The 15,877-nt window shown below is 44.6% G+C and overlaps 1 protein-coding gene across 1 annotated transcript; it reads left to right on the top strand.

Moving 5' to 3' along the window:
• Positions 1-11,133: 11,133 nt before the first annotated feature.
• LOC118635444 (putative protein SSX10) lies at positions 11,134-14,979 on the top strand. Its single transcript, XM_036270125.1, has 4 exons — positions 11,134-11,169; positions 11,615-11,729; positions 14,532-14,603; positions 14,969-14,979. The coding sequence occupies exons 1-4, from the start codon at positions 11,134-11,136 to the stop codon at positions 14,977-14,979; spliced, it is 234 nt and encodes a 77-aa protein (XP_036126018.1).
• Positions 14,980-15,877: the final 898 nt, after the last annotated feature.

Raw genomic sequence — 15,877 nt, 5'->3', positions numbered from 1 at the left:
CTATGTGAGTGACCCTTCATTCCAGCCCTCACCCCTGTAAAACACACTGCTCTTATGATACTGGTGTCTCTTCTTGTCATTCTTTCCCCAAATCTTTATTTTTCTGAGAGCCTTGGAGTGCTGCGTTGAGATTAAGTGATGAAACTTCCCTCATTCTTTCTACTCCCTGCTCTGTGTAGCCAGGGATCAACCTACCCAGGATGCCATGGGCTCCCCATCCCTGCCTGGTCTGCTCCCCTACTGTAGGCCACAACTTCCTCTAGCCTAGGAACTCACAGAGCAGGTGAGAGTTCCTGTGACAAGAGCAGGAGATGAGATTTGAGGAGCAGTGGCAGGAGCACACACATCATGAGGTGGAGCACACTCGGAGCGCTCGGGGTCCTGCAGGTCAGGATGAGGGAATAGGTATCAATGGATCAGGAATGGCAGCTCACTGACACTTATTTTCCTTCTCTCTCTTTGCCTCCACCTCAGGGATTTGACAGGTACCCATGATAAGAAGCAGAACTTGGTGGACCCTCAAGAACATGGACAAGGATGTGAACTGCCCATCAGGTGTACAGCACATGACTACGAGTTTACAACGGTGAAAAGTTCAGCGTTATTTTTCCCCAAATGTGCCAATAATTCTGTTAGATGTTAGAGTCCCTTGGTGAGCAACACCTATACCTAATACAAGTTTCTGTCTATGTTTTCATGCACTTCGGTCAGGGAACAAGCATTGTCAGCTATCTCTGCACAGAAGAGCACTACCCTCCCCTGACCAGATGTAACCACAAAGGGAATTCCGAGGGGTTGATTCTGGATGTTTTTTTTCTATTTGTGTACACACACACACTAGGAGTGTGACGATGGGCATCTCCCACCAGCTCTCTGCACTAACAGAGTGTCGTGGGCATGTTCCTTTTATTCTCTTTCTTGTTCAGCCGCTGTTCTGTGTTGCAAACCCCCATTATTCATTTGCCCTGCGTTTATCACTGCCAGTTAATAAACACTGAAAGTTGTTTCCTAGTTGTTTGTTCCTCTCCTTCTTCTGCACATACCCTGTGCACCGGTTTGAGTGGTTCATTTACACACATACTTAGAAGTGAAACTGCTACATCAAAGGTTTCGTTCAGCCCTGGCCGGTTTGGCTCAGTGGTTAGAGTGTCACCCTGCGGACCAGAGAGTCCCAGTTTTGGTTTCTGCTAAGGTCACGTACCTCATTTGCGGTTTGTCTCCAGTCCTGCTTGCGGTTGTGTGGGTGGCAGCCACTCGATGTGTCCCTTTCACATCGATATTTCACTCTCTGTCTTCCTCCTTCTGTACATTTTGCTCTATCTGAAGATAAATGGAAAAATGTCCTTGGATGAGGACTTTAAAAAAAAAAGGTTTCATTCACTCAACAAACACCTAATGGGCCTGTGCTGGGTACTGAACGCTGCCCTGGTGCTGAGAAGACCTGAGGGAAAAAACAACAACAACAAATATCTTTGCCTTCGTGGTGTTGGCATTCTACTGGGGGATATATCTAAATTTTACTTCGTGGACTCTATAGACAACAATGCAGAGACTGGTTTCTGCTTTAGTTGGACACTTTGCCTTTAATCTCTGTCAGATCTTGAGGGTCAGGGGCTGGCATAGTGCAATGTGGAGTATGTGCCAGGAGACGAAGGTGCTCTGGATTCTTCTATAGATCTCAGAGTAGAAGATGTAGAATCACTTTCCAAGACTGGCAATCCCCAGAGAAGGAATTTTCAGGGATGGAGAGACAGTGTCCTGGTGATAGTGCGGGCGGGCGAGGGCACTGATGCACTGGATGTGTGGAAGAGGGGCTGGCATAGAGGCACGGGAGACCCAGGGCCCATTGTGGACTATCAAGCCACCAAAGGGAGAGGGGTCGTGAAGGAAAGTGTCAAGGGGCAACTCCTGCAAGGGTGGAGTTCACCCAGAAATAGGGGCACACTCTGTCTGGCACATTAGTGAAACGGAAATGAAGGATCTGTTCTATCTGTGCCTCAGCAGAAACAAATTCACTTTTACCCCAATATACTTCTGCGTTCCTCAAATTTAGTATTCTAATAATAGTCATCGTGTGCATCATCCTCCGTGCAAATCTAGCAGAGTATGCCCAAAACTGACCCTGAGAGTTTAAAATTTTCTTCCTCTCTTGGAAGATGGGACCCACTGACTGGATACCCAGCAAGGGAGACAGGTGCAGGAAAGGACAACTTGAAAACACTTTGCAGTCATGACAGGGAACGTTTTTCTTTAGGCTCCGTGGGTAGATCAGCTTCCCTACTCCCACTCCTCTGTGACAGATAGGATTTTCAGATGCAGAGCTACAGAAGTTTTTCCCAGCTCCAGAAATCAACCTGTAACTGGCAGTGAGCACACCCGTAATTACCCCTCTAAGCTCACTAAGCCTGGGGCCCCGTGTGGATGCCTGTGCCCTTCTAATGAGGGTCCTAAATGACTATTTAAATATTCCTGTCTGTTTTGTTTGCCTTTTAGACTGGATCAGTACCTAATCACCATTCCTAGTGGAGAATTGGGAAATGCAGGAATGTGTGAGAAACAACAATAAATGCATCACAAGAGGAGACTTCTAAGCATTATTCAGCAAGACCCACAATAAACACATATTTTTATTTATTCATTTTTATTCCTCACCCTAGGATATTTTTCCATTTATCATCACACAGAGTGGAAGGGAGAGAGAGAGAGAAAGACAGAGAGAAACATCTATGTGATAGAGCTCCATCAACTGGTTGCTTTTCACAAGACCTGACAAGGGCCAAGGATGAACTGCAACAGAGGTACGTGCCCTTGATCAGAATAGCACCTGCGGCTCACTGGTGCACAAGCTGACTCTCTATCCACTGCACCAAATCGGCCAGGGCTAAACAACATATTTTATTTTTATTTATTTTTATTTTTTTAATTAATTAATTTGTTTTTGTTACCGATGTTTCTCCTTTTCCCCCCACTGATTTCGCCCTCTCCCCCCTCCCCATCCTGTCCCCACCTTTGTTGTCCATGTCCATTGTTCATACATACATGCATATAAGTTCTGTGGTTTATCTCTCTCCCGCACCCCCTCTTCTGGGGATTGTCTGTCTGTACCCCACTTCCACGTCTCTGGGACCACCTCGTTCCTCAGACTGTTATGTTCATTCTATGCCACAAATAAGTGAGATCATGTGATATTTGTCGTTCTCTGCTTGGCTTGTTTCACGTAGGATAATACTTTAAAGGTCCCTCCATGTAGTCTCAAAGGATAAGAGATCTTTCTTTCTTACAGCTGCATAGTACTCCATTGTGTATATATATCACAGCTTTTTTATCCATTCGTCTACTGATGAACATTTGGGCTATTTCCAGATCTTAGCTATTGTAAATAGTGCTGCTATGAACATGAGGGTACACATAATCTTTCTGATTGGTGTTTCAGGATTCTTAGGGTATATTCCTAGAAGTGGGATCACTGGGTCAAATGGAAGTTCAATTTTTAATTTATTGAAGTAACACCATATAAGCAAAACATTTTAGAGTAACTTTAATTGAAATGCTTTCGGAAATCATGCTGATACACACGATACATGTGATACACACTGATATGTTCTATTCTGTTGAATGATGTGTTCTGTTCTTCCACTGTAATTCATTAGAGACATGAAGTTCTGCTCAGGTTAAATAAAACATTTTCTTGGCCTGTTCATTAATCAAAACCTGCAGCTTGGAAAGCCCTTCTTCATGGTCTCAGTGTGTGTCCCGCAGGTGAACCCCTGCTCTGAGTCCTGTAGAGAAGGTTCAAGGAATCCTCAGGATGCATTCCGGGGCCTGGGTCTCCTGGAAGGTAATGATTTTCTGTAAACTCAGGGGCATGCACGCTGGACAACCCGGTGTACAGGTATCACAGAAAACTACTGTTCCCGCTGGAGGGAGCTCCCAGTCTGGCTGGCCATTGTGGGTGCCTGCAAGGGCACCTTGTCATTTCAAATGTCTGTATTTGGAGCAGGCTCTGGGGGCAGGGTAGGCTGCACATGAATTATTTGGCAACACACTTATCCTGCCAGAGTGATCTGCAGCAGGGCGCCTGGAGGCAGTGCAGCAGAACTACAGGTGAGTCTGAGCAGCTGGCCAGAGCTCCCTCCAGCACTATCCAGTTGAGGGGGTCATAACCAATGGTCCTTCCAAGTTTTTTTGGTCCCAGAGGGCTCCATCAAAAACCCAGAGAGCTCTTGAGGTTTCACAAACTTCTCTATGCCATCTCTCACTTGCTTGTTTTACAGAAGCCATTCAAGTGGCACAAAGTTATCTTTCAGCGGAACTGCCCTAAATCGAGGGATATATTTACTTTCTTTGTGAGAGGCAACAAGGTCAGCATCCTGCTATACCTCCTTTACCTCCTTGCTGGACCACCAGGAACACAATCCCATTTTTAATAATGTTATATCATCAGAAACATTACAACATTAATCTGAAAGTAACAGAGCCAGGATACAAAGCAGGAAGGTTTTCAGCTTCCCAAAATGGAACAGGTGTGGAGAAGACTGAGAAAACTAAATTGCAAACATGTGACACCCTTCAAGAGCAAGGAAGCATGACCTTGAGGGCAGAGCTGTAGACCCACAGAACAGAGATCATGGAGACGCAGACTATTCCCAGTCCTTGAAAGGAAATAAAATTTGCCCACCTAGATTTTAGCAATGTATGTAAGCAATGACCCTTCCTTCTATGTTATCTTATTTAAAACGAGAATGTATATAACTGCTGTCCCATGAATGTCCCTCCAACATATTGTGGGGTCAAATAACTTGTTTTCCTGTGACCCAGTGCCAAGAGGAATTGTGCCCAGGGTGGACACAATTATCTGAGTCCCACCATTATCTGTTTTATATGATGGGAGTAGGTACTATTCGGCTGATGATATTTCGATGAGATTCTGGAATTGAGATGATACTGCAAAGGATTCAGAAATTTGGGGAAATTGAGGTTGAACTGCATACATTTTACATGTGGCTTGGAGGTCAACCTCTGTGGAGCAGAGGGGAGATAGTGCGGAGGTTAATCAAGGCCTCCCAAATGATAGCTCCATCCCAAATTTGGAAACTTATCACTGTTAATTTAAAATGACCACAAAAAAAGGAATGATAGAAGTGGGCAAACGAGGTAGAACGGGGACTCCTGAAATAATGTTAGCATTAAATTTGTATAATGAAATAAAATAAAACAACAAAAATACACCTTTTAGATATGATTAGGTTAAGGATCTTGAGATAGGAAGATCACACTGGATTAACTAGGTGGCCCCTACATCTATTACAAATGTACTTAACCGAAGGAGTGAGAAAGAGATTTCCCAAGACAGAGGGATACAAGGCAATGGGACCATGGAGGCAGAGGTTGCAATGATGCAACCACAAGGCAAGGAATCCTGGCAGACGCCAGAGATGAAAAAGGCAAAGATCAGTTTGTCTCCTGGAGCCACTGGAAAGTGTAGCCCTCATCATACCGTGATGTCAGCCTAACAAAACTAATTTCAGTCTTCTTGCTTCCAGAACTGGGAGAGGATAAATTTCTGTTATTTTGTGCTTCAAAATTTCTTTAAGTATATTACAGCAGCCACAATAGATTATGGGTAATTACAGGGGATTATGAAGATTATATTCAAGGTCCTTTGTTTTAAGGTGCATGCATTCATACCTTCAACCAACTAATGAATATTGGAGGTGATATAGAACAGTTGTTGACAGCACAGACTTTGGACTTGTTCGACTAGGGGATGAATTCCAGTTCTGCTACCTGCTGGTGGTGTGACCTTGATCAGGTTGGTAAACTCTCTGAGCCTCAGTCTCCACACCTAAAAAACAAGGATGATACCAATATTTAACTCAATTGGTGATTGGGTTGCAGCCAAAGTCTCCAACTCCCTCCTCCCTTGATATATGCCAAGGTCTCCAATTCCTTCCTTCCTTGATATATGAAAAGAATTTTGAGAAACAGGATGTTCCAGAACACTACCCCAGGTGTCCAGGTTGAATCTCCCTGGGAGTGGAGACCCCCCTTGGTCTCCTTACGGTTATACCTATGCAAGTGGCCAAATCACATTGTCCTCTTCCTCTAAGGGCTTTCAGCCCCTCACCCATACATCACCTATATAACTCTGCCTGTTAGAGATACCATCGCTGACCCTGCCTTAGGAGTCAGCACGGCAGGTGACTCCCCAATAAAGTTCTCTTGCCTGAACCCTCGTATGTTCCTCCTTCTGCTGACCTTCCAGTTGGTAGCTGTGAAAATTAAATGGCATAATGCCTATAAAACGTTGTTTGCTGTGAACAAGGGTCATAACTGTGTCCCTGTCCTCAGGGAGCTCTCTGTCATTCTGAGGGTAATATAGACAGATGAGGGTTGTACATGAAAAAATGTCCACGAGTAATGAGGAGGTTGGAGGCGCTGAGAATCAGAATGTTCCAGAAAACTAGAGATTTCCCAGAAAGGTGCCTGCTGAGCCTGCTAAGAAACACAGCAAACGCTATTCATATACATACTCAATTTAATAGTAGTGTTATATATATAAAATGTTTCTGGTTTCTGAGTCTTTTAGAAAAATAACACATATAAAATGCTGATTTTTAAAACACACAGTATAAACTTTTCGCTTACTATAGGAGTCCTAGGAGGATGTAGGAAAGGTTCCCTTTTTGAGGAAGTTGGAGATTGATGTGGGTTCTGCAGACAGTCAGGGATCTCCAGGGAGTCTCCCCTATTGGTCAAGATGGGGCAGTGGTTGGCTTTTTCCTAAGCATGAAAGCCAGAAAGGTGAATGGACAGAACCCCGGTTTGCTGAAAGCTGGAAAAGTGAATGAACAGGTCCCAAAGGAAACAACTCTCACGATAATTGGATAGAGAGGGGGAAAGGCCTACCTTCCCTGTCCTTGTAAGAGGCACTGGGTTCAGCAGGAAAGAGAACTGGTCTGTGAGAGGGGAGCCCAGCATTCTCCCAGGACTCACAGCACCTGAATAAAATCTCTTTCTGTTTGTAACACAACCTGTCTTTGACTTTTACTTTCATTGCGGCAGGCAGCCGAACCCTCTTGTTCAGTTACAATGGGAAGCAGTTGAGAAGGTAGCCGGCCTCCTACCCGCCATTTATTACAACTAAACAACAGCCCTAGCTGGGGTGCTCAGTAGGTTGGAGCAGTGTCCCGTACACCAAAGAGTTTGCAGGTTCACATCCCGGTCAGCAAGCAGACCTGGGTTGCGGCGTGATTCCTGCTCTGGGCTCGTTAGGAAGGACACCGATCGAGGACTCCCCGTCACATTGAAGTTTCTCTCTCTCCCTCCCTCTCTCTCTAAAGTTCAATAAGCATAACCTCGGGTGAGGATTAAAAAGAAACCCTAACAACAGACATTTACATTTTTTAATTAATAAAACAAAATAAGGAACACAAAGCCCGAAACAGCATGCGCAGAGCAGAGGGATGGAGGGCGCAGGCGGAATGCGAGGGAACCTCTGCGCATGCGTGCTGGTGACCCCGCGGACCCGAAGTGGCCAATCGCGGCAGCGGAAGGCGGCCTGGCTCCAAGGGGGAAATCCCAGTCTCCACCATTTTGAAACTGCGGTCCAGGCTCTGGAGCCCGGACTGATCGGCCCCTCTCCGCCTGGGTTCCCACTCTGGTGTCCTGACCTCCAATAGCCTGAGCAGATCCCTGACTCCAGGTTAGTCGGGGGCCTCGGGGCACTGAATCGCGCGATTTTTCCTCGGCGGCGATCGAGCCCTCACAGCCGCTTCACTTCTGAGGTGGCTTCTCTCTGAGGCTCAGAGCTGGACAGATCAGGGGGGTCCCGGAGAAACGCGGGGAGCTCTGCACATTGCTCAGGCGGTCGGGTCTTTGCCGTGCCCCCAGTAATCCGCAAGACCCTGGGACTGAGGGACAATTGAAAGTCTTTCGGGAGATCCTTTTGGGGCAGTTGAAACTAAGACTGTCGTCGTCTGTGAGACCCCCTAATTGCTCGTAGGGAACCCAAACCTCCTGGGCCAGAGAAACCCCCAAATTAGTCGATCGCTCCCAGATTTCCTCAACCAGAAACAATGGCCTCAGTCTAAGGGACTCCCTTTTTTTATCTCCTCTGGGATAAAGCATCAATATTCCCGTTTTTTAAATAATTTCATAATCCTTTCAGTTACAGTCTTTTTCTTTTTTTAATCCTCACCCGAGGATAATTTTTCCCTTTATCTTAAGATAGAGTGGGAGGGGGAGAGTGAGAGAGAGAATCATTGACATGAGAGACACATCCACCGGACACCTCACCCAGGACCCCATCCAGGGCCGGGACTAGCTGCAACCAAGGTATGTGCCCTTGGCCGAATGAAACCCAGGACTCTTTGGTCCCGGGGCTGACGCTCTAACCACTGAGTCAAACCAGGCAGGGCTCAATTACAGTCTTTATTTACTATTATTTTGTATTAGTTTCAAGTGCACAGGATAGTGATTCATCAGATACTTTACAAAGTGTTTCTCCCAGGATTGTCTATACCCAACTGGCACCCTACATAGTTATTGACTACACTCCCTATGCTGTACTTTACATCCCCGTGACTGTATTGTAACTACCAATTTGTACTTCTTTTTTTTTTCATTTGTTTTACTTTATTGTTTTTGTTTTTGTTTTTTTATCCTCACCCGAGGACATTTTTCCATTTTTTGTTGAGATAGAGTGGGAGGAAAAGAGAGAGAGAAACATTGATGTGAAAGGGACACATCGAGTGGTTGCCACCCACTCGACCCAGCCAGGGCCGGGAACAAACTGCAGCCGAGGTACGTGCCCTTAGCAGGAACCAAACCTGGGTCTCTCTGGACCGCAGGCCCATGCCCTAACCGCTGAGCCAAACCGGCCAGGGCTCCTTTATTGCTTTTAGAGAGAGGAAGGGAGAGGGAGAGAGAGAGATGGAAACATTGATGAGAGAGAACATTGATTGGCCGGCCACCTCCTGCATACCCCTGACCGGGAATTTGGCCCGCAACCTGGGCATGTGCCCTGACCTGGAATTGAACCGGAGACCTCTTGGTGCATGGGTCGACGCTCAGCCACTGAGCCACACCAGCTGGGCCCAATTTGTACTTCTTAATCCCTTCAGCATTTTCACCCAGTTCCCCAATCCCTCAATCCCCCCACCTCTGGCAACCATCAGTTTGTGCTCTGTGTCTATTGGTATGTTTCTATTTTATTTGTTCATTTATATTGTTCTTCAGATTTCACATATCAGTGAAATTGCATGGTACTTGTCTTTCTCTGACTTATTTCACTTAGCATGATACCTTCTAAGTCCATCTATGCTGTCTCAAATGGTAAAATTAATTTTATGCTATGGCCAAGTAATATTCCATAGCATATAGGTACCACTGCTTTTTTATCCACTCATCTGTTGATGGGTACTTGGCTTAAGGCAACCATATTCATGGCCTAGGAAACCCAGAAATATCTCTCTTTGAGACTTTCCTAATGCCCTCATTTTGGGGAGCAGAGGATTGATGCATTGAAGCCCCCTGCATATCTCAGCCTGGGTAATGACTGGTCCCATAGTCTTGGAGATTCCAGATCTCTTTACACTAAAAATATCCAAAAGACCTAGAATTAGCCTCCAAATCCACACAAATTAGCAATCTTCATTTATTATCAACAACAACAACAAAAAAAAACCCACATCCCTCTGTCTTGATATGCAAACCATGTGATTTATGGAACTTATCCACCCTCCACCTTTTTGATTCAAAACACCCCCTCAATGACAGCACCCTCATTTTACTACTTCCCTGACAAAGATCTTTATACCATTCCTTCATGATAAGCCAAACTCCAGGCAAACTACTAACAACAGTAACCAAACCCCCTCAAAGGCTCAAAGCTCCTTTGACCATGCCTACAGAAAACCAGTCTCCCTAATCAATACCTCTTTCAGAGACCTCCAGCCCCTTTCCTCTTCTGACTACCCCCATGTCCTCTCTCAGGGACAAATAAGCTAAGGATGGAGAAAAGCAGAATATTTCTTTGATTATTAGCACTATTATAGATGTCCCTCATTTCCATTCCCTTATGGCCCCGCCATCAAGCTCCTATGCCCCCATGCCTTTACCGCATTGTTTTTATGTCCATGTGCTATGCATATATGTTTTTTGACTAATCTCTTTCAGTCCCCCCATCTCCATCCTCTCTGATTTCTGTCAGTGTGATTTTTAAAATTTATTTTATTGTTGAGAGTAATACAGATAATCCCCATTTTCCCCAATTTGCCCCCTTCCACCTATCTCGCACCCTCTCAGGCCTTCATCTGTCTATTGTCTGGGTCTATGGGCTATACTTATATGTATATAAGTTCTTTGGTTACCCTCTTCCCACCCTCCTTCTCACCATCCTTCTGACATCTGTCAGTCTGTTCCATGTCTGTGGATCTATTTTTTTTTTTGTCACTTTATTTGGTCCTTAGATTCCACATATAAGTGACATCAGGTGATATTTATCTTTCCCTGACTGGCTTATTTCACTTAGCATAATAATCTCCAGGTCCATTCATGCTGTTACAAAGGGTAAGAGTTCCTTTTTATTTACAGCTGCATAGTATTACATTGCATAAATGTACCACAGCTTTTTTATCTACTCATCTACCGATGGACACTTGGGCTGTTTCCACATCTTGGCTATTGTAAATAACGCTGCTATGAACATAGGGGTGCATATATTATTTTTGATTGTTGTTTGGAGATTCTTAGGCTATATTCCCAGAAGTAGGATCGCTGGGTGAAATGGAAGATTCATATTTTGTTTTTTCAGGAAAATCCATACTGCTTTCCACAGTGGCTGCACCAGTGTGCATTCCCACCAGCTGTGCACTAGGGTTCCATCACTTCACATCCTCTCCAACACTTGTTCTTTGTTGATTTATTGATGGTAAATCAGCAGGTGTCAGGTGATACCTCATTGTAGCAAAAGCAGAATCTTAATTGAGGTGACACTGAGTTTTACCTTGTCTCAGGGCTTCTTCCGCACAGGACCTTTAACTTTGCAACCTGAGAGACACAGTTTGTGTCCGTTCACGATCACACCACTCCAAGAGCCGTTACAGAGGCAGCTCCTTGGAAAACAACCCCATGGAGGAGTTCCAGAGTTCAGGGGAGAAGTACAAGGTGAGGAGATTGGGAGAGGGAGTGAGAAGTGACCAGGGCACAGGGTAAGTTGACTACATTTCTGGTCAGAGGTAGTGAGGACAGACAGCACAGTATCAGTGGAGAGATCCACAACCTTGGGAGCTTCTGACCCTCACTCAGAAGTCTCCTAGCATCCCTGGAGACAACAAGGTCTGTGACCTTGCACTGCATTTGGTGACTCTCAGTCCATTCTGGAAGGTGAGAGAAGAGCCCACCACCAGCATGAAGCATCTGCTGCGTGCCAGGGGAGAGGCTAAGGAATGTCATGCTTGTTCTCTCAGTTAGCTGTGACACCACCCAAGAAGAATTGTTAGGTCCAGTTTACAGGTTCAACACTGAGGTTCAACAGGGGAGAAAGAGGACAAGTCAAAAATCAAATGTTTTTACCTCAAACGCTCCAGGATTTATTCTTCCTTTTTTCTAGGCATTCAAGGATATTTGCAAAAATGCCTCAGTGGAAGACTGGGCAGCACTGAAAAACTCAGAGAAAAAAACCTATGTGTGTATGAAGAGAAAGTATGACACCATGATTCGTCTAGGTAACAGGAGGTTCTGGGTCCAGACAGGCCTGGGAACACAAGGCCATCCCACTTTCGCTGTACATGCTCTGGCTGTGTCTTAGGCTGCAGCAAGTGTCCCATTTTCCTTTTGTGCGGGGAGAAATCCTGGGACAGCTTCCGAACCTTCTGCTCTAGAGTATTCTGAACAGGGCTGAGGTGCAGCATTGCCCACAGGATGCTCACACCTGGATCCTGCACGGTTTACTCCTTCTGGCCTTAGTTCAGATATCCCCAGATGGTGACCTTTACTGTCCCTGCGGCATCCAAGCATCCACCCTCCTTTCAGGTTGTCTCTTAAGGAACAAATATTTGGCTTCTCCAAGGTTACATCCCCATCCTTTCAGGTTTCATGCGTCCTAAGAATTGGAACACAAAATCTCCTGATGATGATTCAGATGAAGATCAAAACACCGAAAATCAGGGTGAGTGAGAGGAAGGGCTCAGAAAGTTCTCCTAAAGCTCTACTCTTTTGGAGTCCATCTGCTCAGGAAAGATTCTCAGGCATTTCTTTCCTAAACGGATCACTGCTGTGTAAAGAAAGTTGCATGCAGAAGCTTAAGTGCACTCAGTAGCCATTCATATAGAATCCTAAAACATATAAAATAACAATATATGTTTTGCAGATAATTAATCAATGGTAAATGTTTCAAAATCTGAATGAAAATTAAGCTCAATAAATTCAGGAGTGGAAAAGAGGAGAAGGAGGGACGGCAGAGATCAGTGAGGGCTGCAAGGATGGAGTCAGCTGTGACTTGTGCAGAGTGTTTTGTTATATTTTGAGTAAACGATCTCAGAGCGATCTGAAGCAGAAGTCCAATAATATTCAGATCTGACTAGATCCAGAGGGAGATGTGCACATATTTCTCCGAATGTCCTCCATAATTTTCTGGAGGTTGAAACATTTCTTTATTTAATGGCTTTATTGTTCTTGTTGAACACCTTCACAAACCAGATAAAAACTTAAAAATAAGTTTGATTAGAGTCCAAATCCTCTGAAAACATTCAGAGTCACTTTTAGAATAACACATAGGTAGCTTAAGGTAAACATCTTAAGACAGAAATAGATTCTGTTATTTTGTAATGACATTCACGTATTTTCCTGAGCTTTACCAAACAGAATGGTCTTCTCATTGCTAACTAAACTTGATTCTATATATTGACTTTGGGAGAAGGTTTGAGAGCACAATGCCACACTCGCACTGAGCTTTCCTAGTTGACAGTGAGCAGGGGCTACATGGGGTAAAAGAAGCCACAGATTCAAGAAATCTCTGTGCGCGGGAGCAGTGTGTTTACTCACTATAAAGGAGACAGATGTGTTCACTTGCTATCCTCTTCTGACAGTATAATTACAAGAAGATAGGGTCAGAGTACTCAACTGTCTCCAACAGACCTATGACCCTAGCTCCACAGGCCATATTCCACAAGCTCCCAAAGTCAGTGTCAGGGTGCTGAAAATCCAATGCAAAGATTTTGACATTCGAGGAATGGCTTTATCCTGGACACCTTCCAGAACTGCTGTACTAAACCATCCCTGCCTCATCACACACTTTAACTTCACTGAGGTATAAACAACAGACTATAAAATTCACCCATTTTAAGTCAACAATGATTTCTAGTTGCCACACATGTTTAAGTGGACACAGTTCAAGTTCCCAACAAACTAATTTAATACTTTGGGGATAAAGGTAAGAAATATGTCATGGAATAGGATGAAGCAATAATGAAGTTTAGTTCAAGTTTCTAAACCACCAGAAAGAAAGATGAATTAATCCTATGAATAAACATACAAGCAATAGTAAAGATAATTCAGAAGCCAGTCCCAATATAACCCCTTGATGGTGAGTGGATTCATAAGGTCTGCTGCAGAATTCCCTGATACTTCGGGAGTCTCTCTAGAGTTTGAGAAATTTTACCAACAATGGACTATTCTGCTTGATCACCTTCTTTTTAGATGAAAATCTTCAGGAGGCTTCCAATAAGCAACTGAGAAAACACCCGAAGGTGAGTATCTCCCAAATGTGAAGGATCACAGAGCCTGTATCTCTCCATGGAAATGAATATGGTAAGAGTGGTCATGACACAGCATGCTCTGACAGGAGCCAAGTTGATGTGGGAACCACCTCCCTAATTTCACGAAACATAATGGGGCCAGGTTAGGACAGTATGTCACTCTGGCACAGCTTTCTTGGCTGTCTACCTGAATTTCTGTGTACCGCTTATTTCATTCCCCTTCCCTGTATTCACCTCCCCACACCATTTTCCAGCTGTGCTTTCTCCCTCTATACTTTTACATTAACTCTTCCACAGGTGCCTACTCTCATGTATGCCTTCACCTGTATTTGATAGAAGCCCTTCATTGCTTTCACAGACCTCATGGATCCTTAGAACGCTATTGTTCCACAAATCTTCTATGTACCACATTCCCACTTACATGGACACTTCTGCTGTTTGCCAGAGTCCGTCTGGAAATAGGGTGAAGATGAGTGTTCTAGTCCTCTAACCACCCTCATTTAAGCCATTCCTTTTCCTTCTAACCTCCCAGGTTCATCATAATTGAAGTACTGGTCATGTTATGATCTCCCAGAGTTCTGAAGAACATTAGTTATGGCACTGAACGTGAGCTAAGATACTACACTAAGTCTAAAGCACTAGAGAAAAGCCAACAATACTGTTTGTGTGTGTGTGTGTGTGTGTGTGAACTTTATATTCAAAAGGTGATGGCCAAGAATATCGCAAAGGGAGAAAATGATTTGAAGTTACTACCAGTAACCCGTGACTCAGAGCTGGCTCAGAAACAGCTGTGCCCCTCAGGAAATGCGAGAGCCTCTGGTCAGCAGATCCAGAAGTCATCAGGTAAGGGGAAACCATCTGGGAACAACTCCTCTGGCTCCCCTGGAGTGGGGGTTGGATCCTGGATAGGCCTGGGTCCAGGAAGGACTTAGGAAGTAGATCATCTCCAACTCAGACCTGATATTGTGACTTCCATAGTCATAGAATGAATGTCATCCGCACAAACACCCTGTTGTTTGGGGTAACTCATCCAAATTTTCTGACCTCTAGAGTCCTAGTCAATAAAATGGAAATAAATAATCGCAGTTGTTACAATGTTTGAAGACATTAAGTGAAATCTAGGTGGACAACATGAAAAGTGCTCATGTAATTCCATCTGTGATTATCTGGGAACATTATCTTACTCAGGGTGTATATCTGACCCTTAGCTGAGATCTGACACACAAATATGCCCTTAACAATATATGCGAAAAGAAAGAAGGTCTAAATGAATGTCTGTTAAGTAAGGAGGTTGGAAATCTAACCCTGACAGTGGGAGGGTCCAGACCTAAAACTCGAACTAGCATTTGGTGAGTATATGTGCAGGTGTAACATCTCAGCCTCTTTGAGCCAGAAGATGTGAACATCAATGCATATAGAAGGCTCATGGGCACTTTGAGGGAGGAGGCATCTTCTTATCTGACAAAACTGGTCCCAACACCCCCTAATCCACCGAAACCCATTAACAAACGCTTCCCTATAACAGCACCTGTCATGGGGGAGACTAATGTCTGCACCAACACTCTAGGAAAATGAGTGACTTCTGTAGTATGAAGATGTCAGTGACCTTGAGGAAGACAGTCTCTGTAAGCAACCTTCATTCCAGTGCTGCCTCCATGCAAAACACACTTTCATTTTAGTACTGGTATCTCAAATGGTCGCTCATTCCCCCAATCATTTCTGTCGCTGAGACCTTTGGAGTGCAGCATTGCAACTAAGTAATGAAGTGTCCCTTGCTCTTTCGACTCCCTGCTCTATGTAGCGTGGGATTGTCCCAACCCAGAATGCCCTGGATTCCCAGGCCTTGGTCTGCTCCCAAACTATAGGCCATATGTTCCTCTAGCCTAGGAACTCACAGAACAGGTGAGAGTCCCTGTAATATAAGCAGGAGATGAGCTTTGAGGAGCAGTGGCAGGAGCACGTACATCATGAGGTAGGGCACACTCGGGAGTGCTCATGGTCCTGCAGGTCAGGATGAGGGGATAGGTATCAATGGATCAGGAATGGCAGCTCACTGACACTTATTTTCCTTCTCTTTCTTGCCTCCACCTTAGGAATGTGACAAGTGCTCGTGATAA

Source organism: Molossus molossus, unplaced genomic scaffold (genome assembly GCF_014108415.1).
Source record: "Molossus molossus isolate mMolMol1 unplaced genomic scaffold, mMolMol1.p scaffold_m16_p_2, whole genome shotgun sequence".
In the NCBI taxonomy this organism is placed as follows: Eukaryota; Metazoa; Chordata; class Mammalia; order Chiroptera; family Molossidae; genus Molossus; species Molossus molossus.
This window is presented reverse-complemented; position numbering and strand designations above follow the sequence as displayed.

Coding starts and splice junctions, on each gene's coding strand:
- LOC118635444 (XM_036270125.1), top strand. CDS start 11,134: ATGGAGGAGTTCCAGAGTTCAGGGGAGAAGTACAAG. Junction 11,170..11,614: donor GTTCAGGGGAGAAGTACAAG/GTGAGGAGATTG, acceptor CCTTTTTTCTAG/GCATTCAAGGATATTTGCAA. Junction 11,730..14,531: donor TGACACCATGATTCGTCTAG/GTAACAGGAGGT, acceptor CCCGTGACTCAG/AGCTGGCTCAGAAACAGCTG.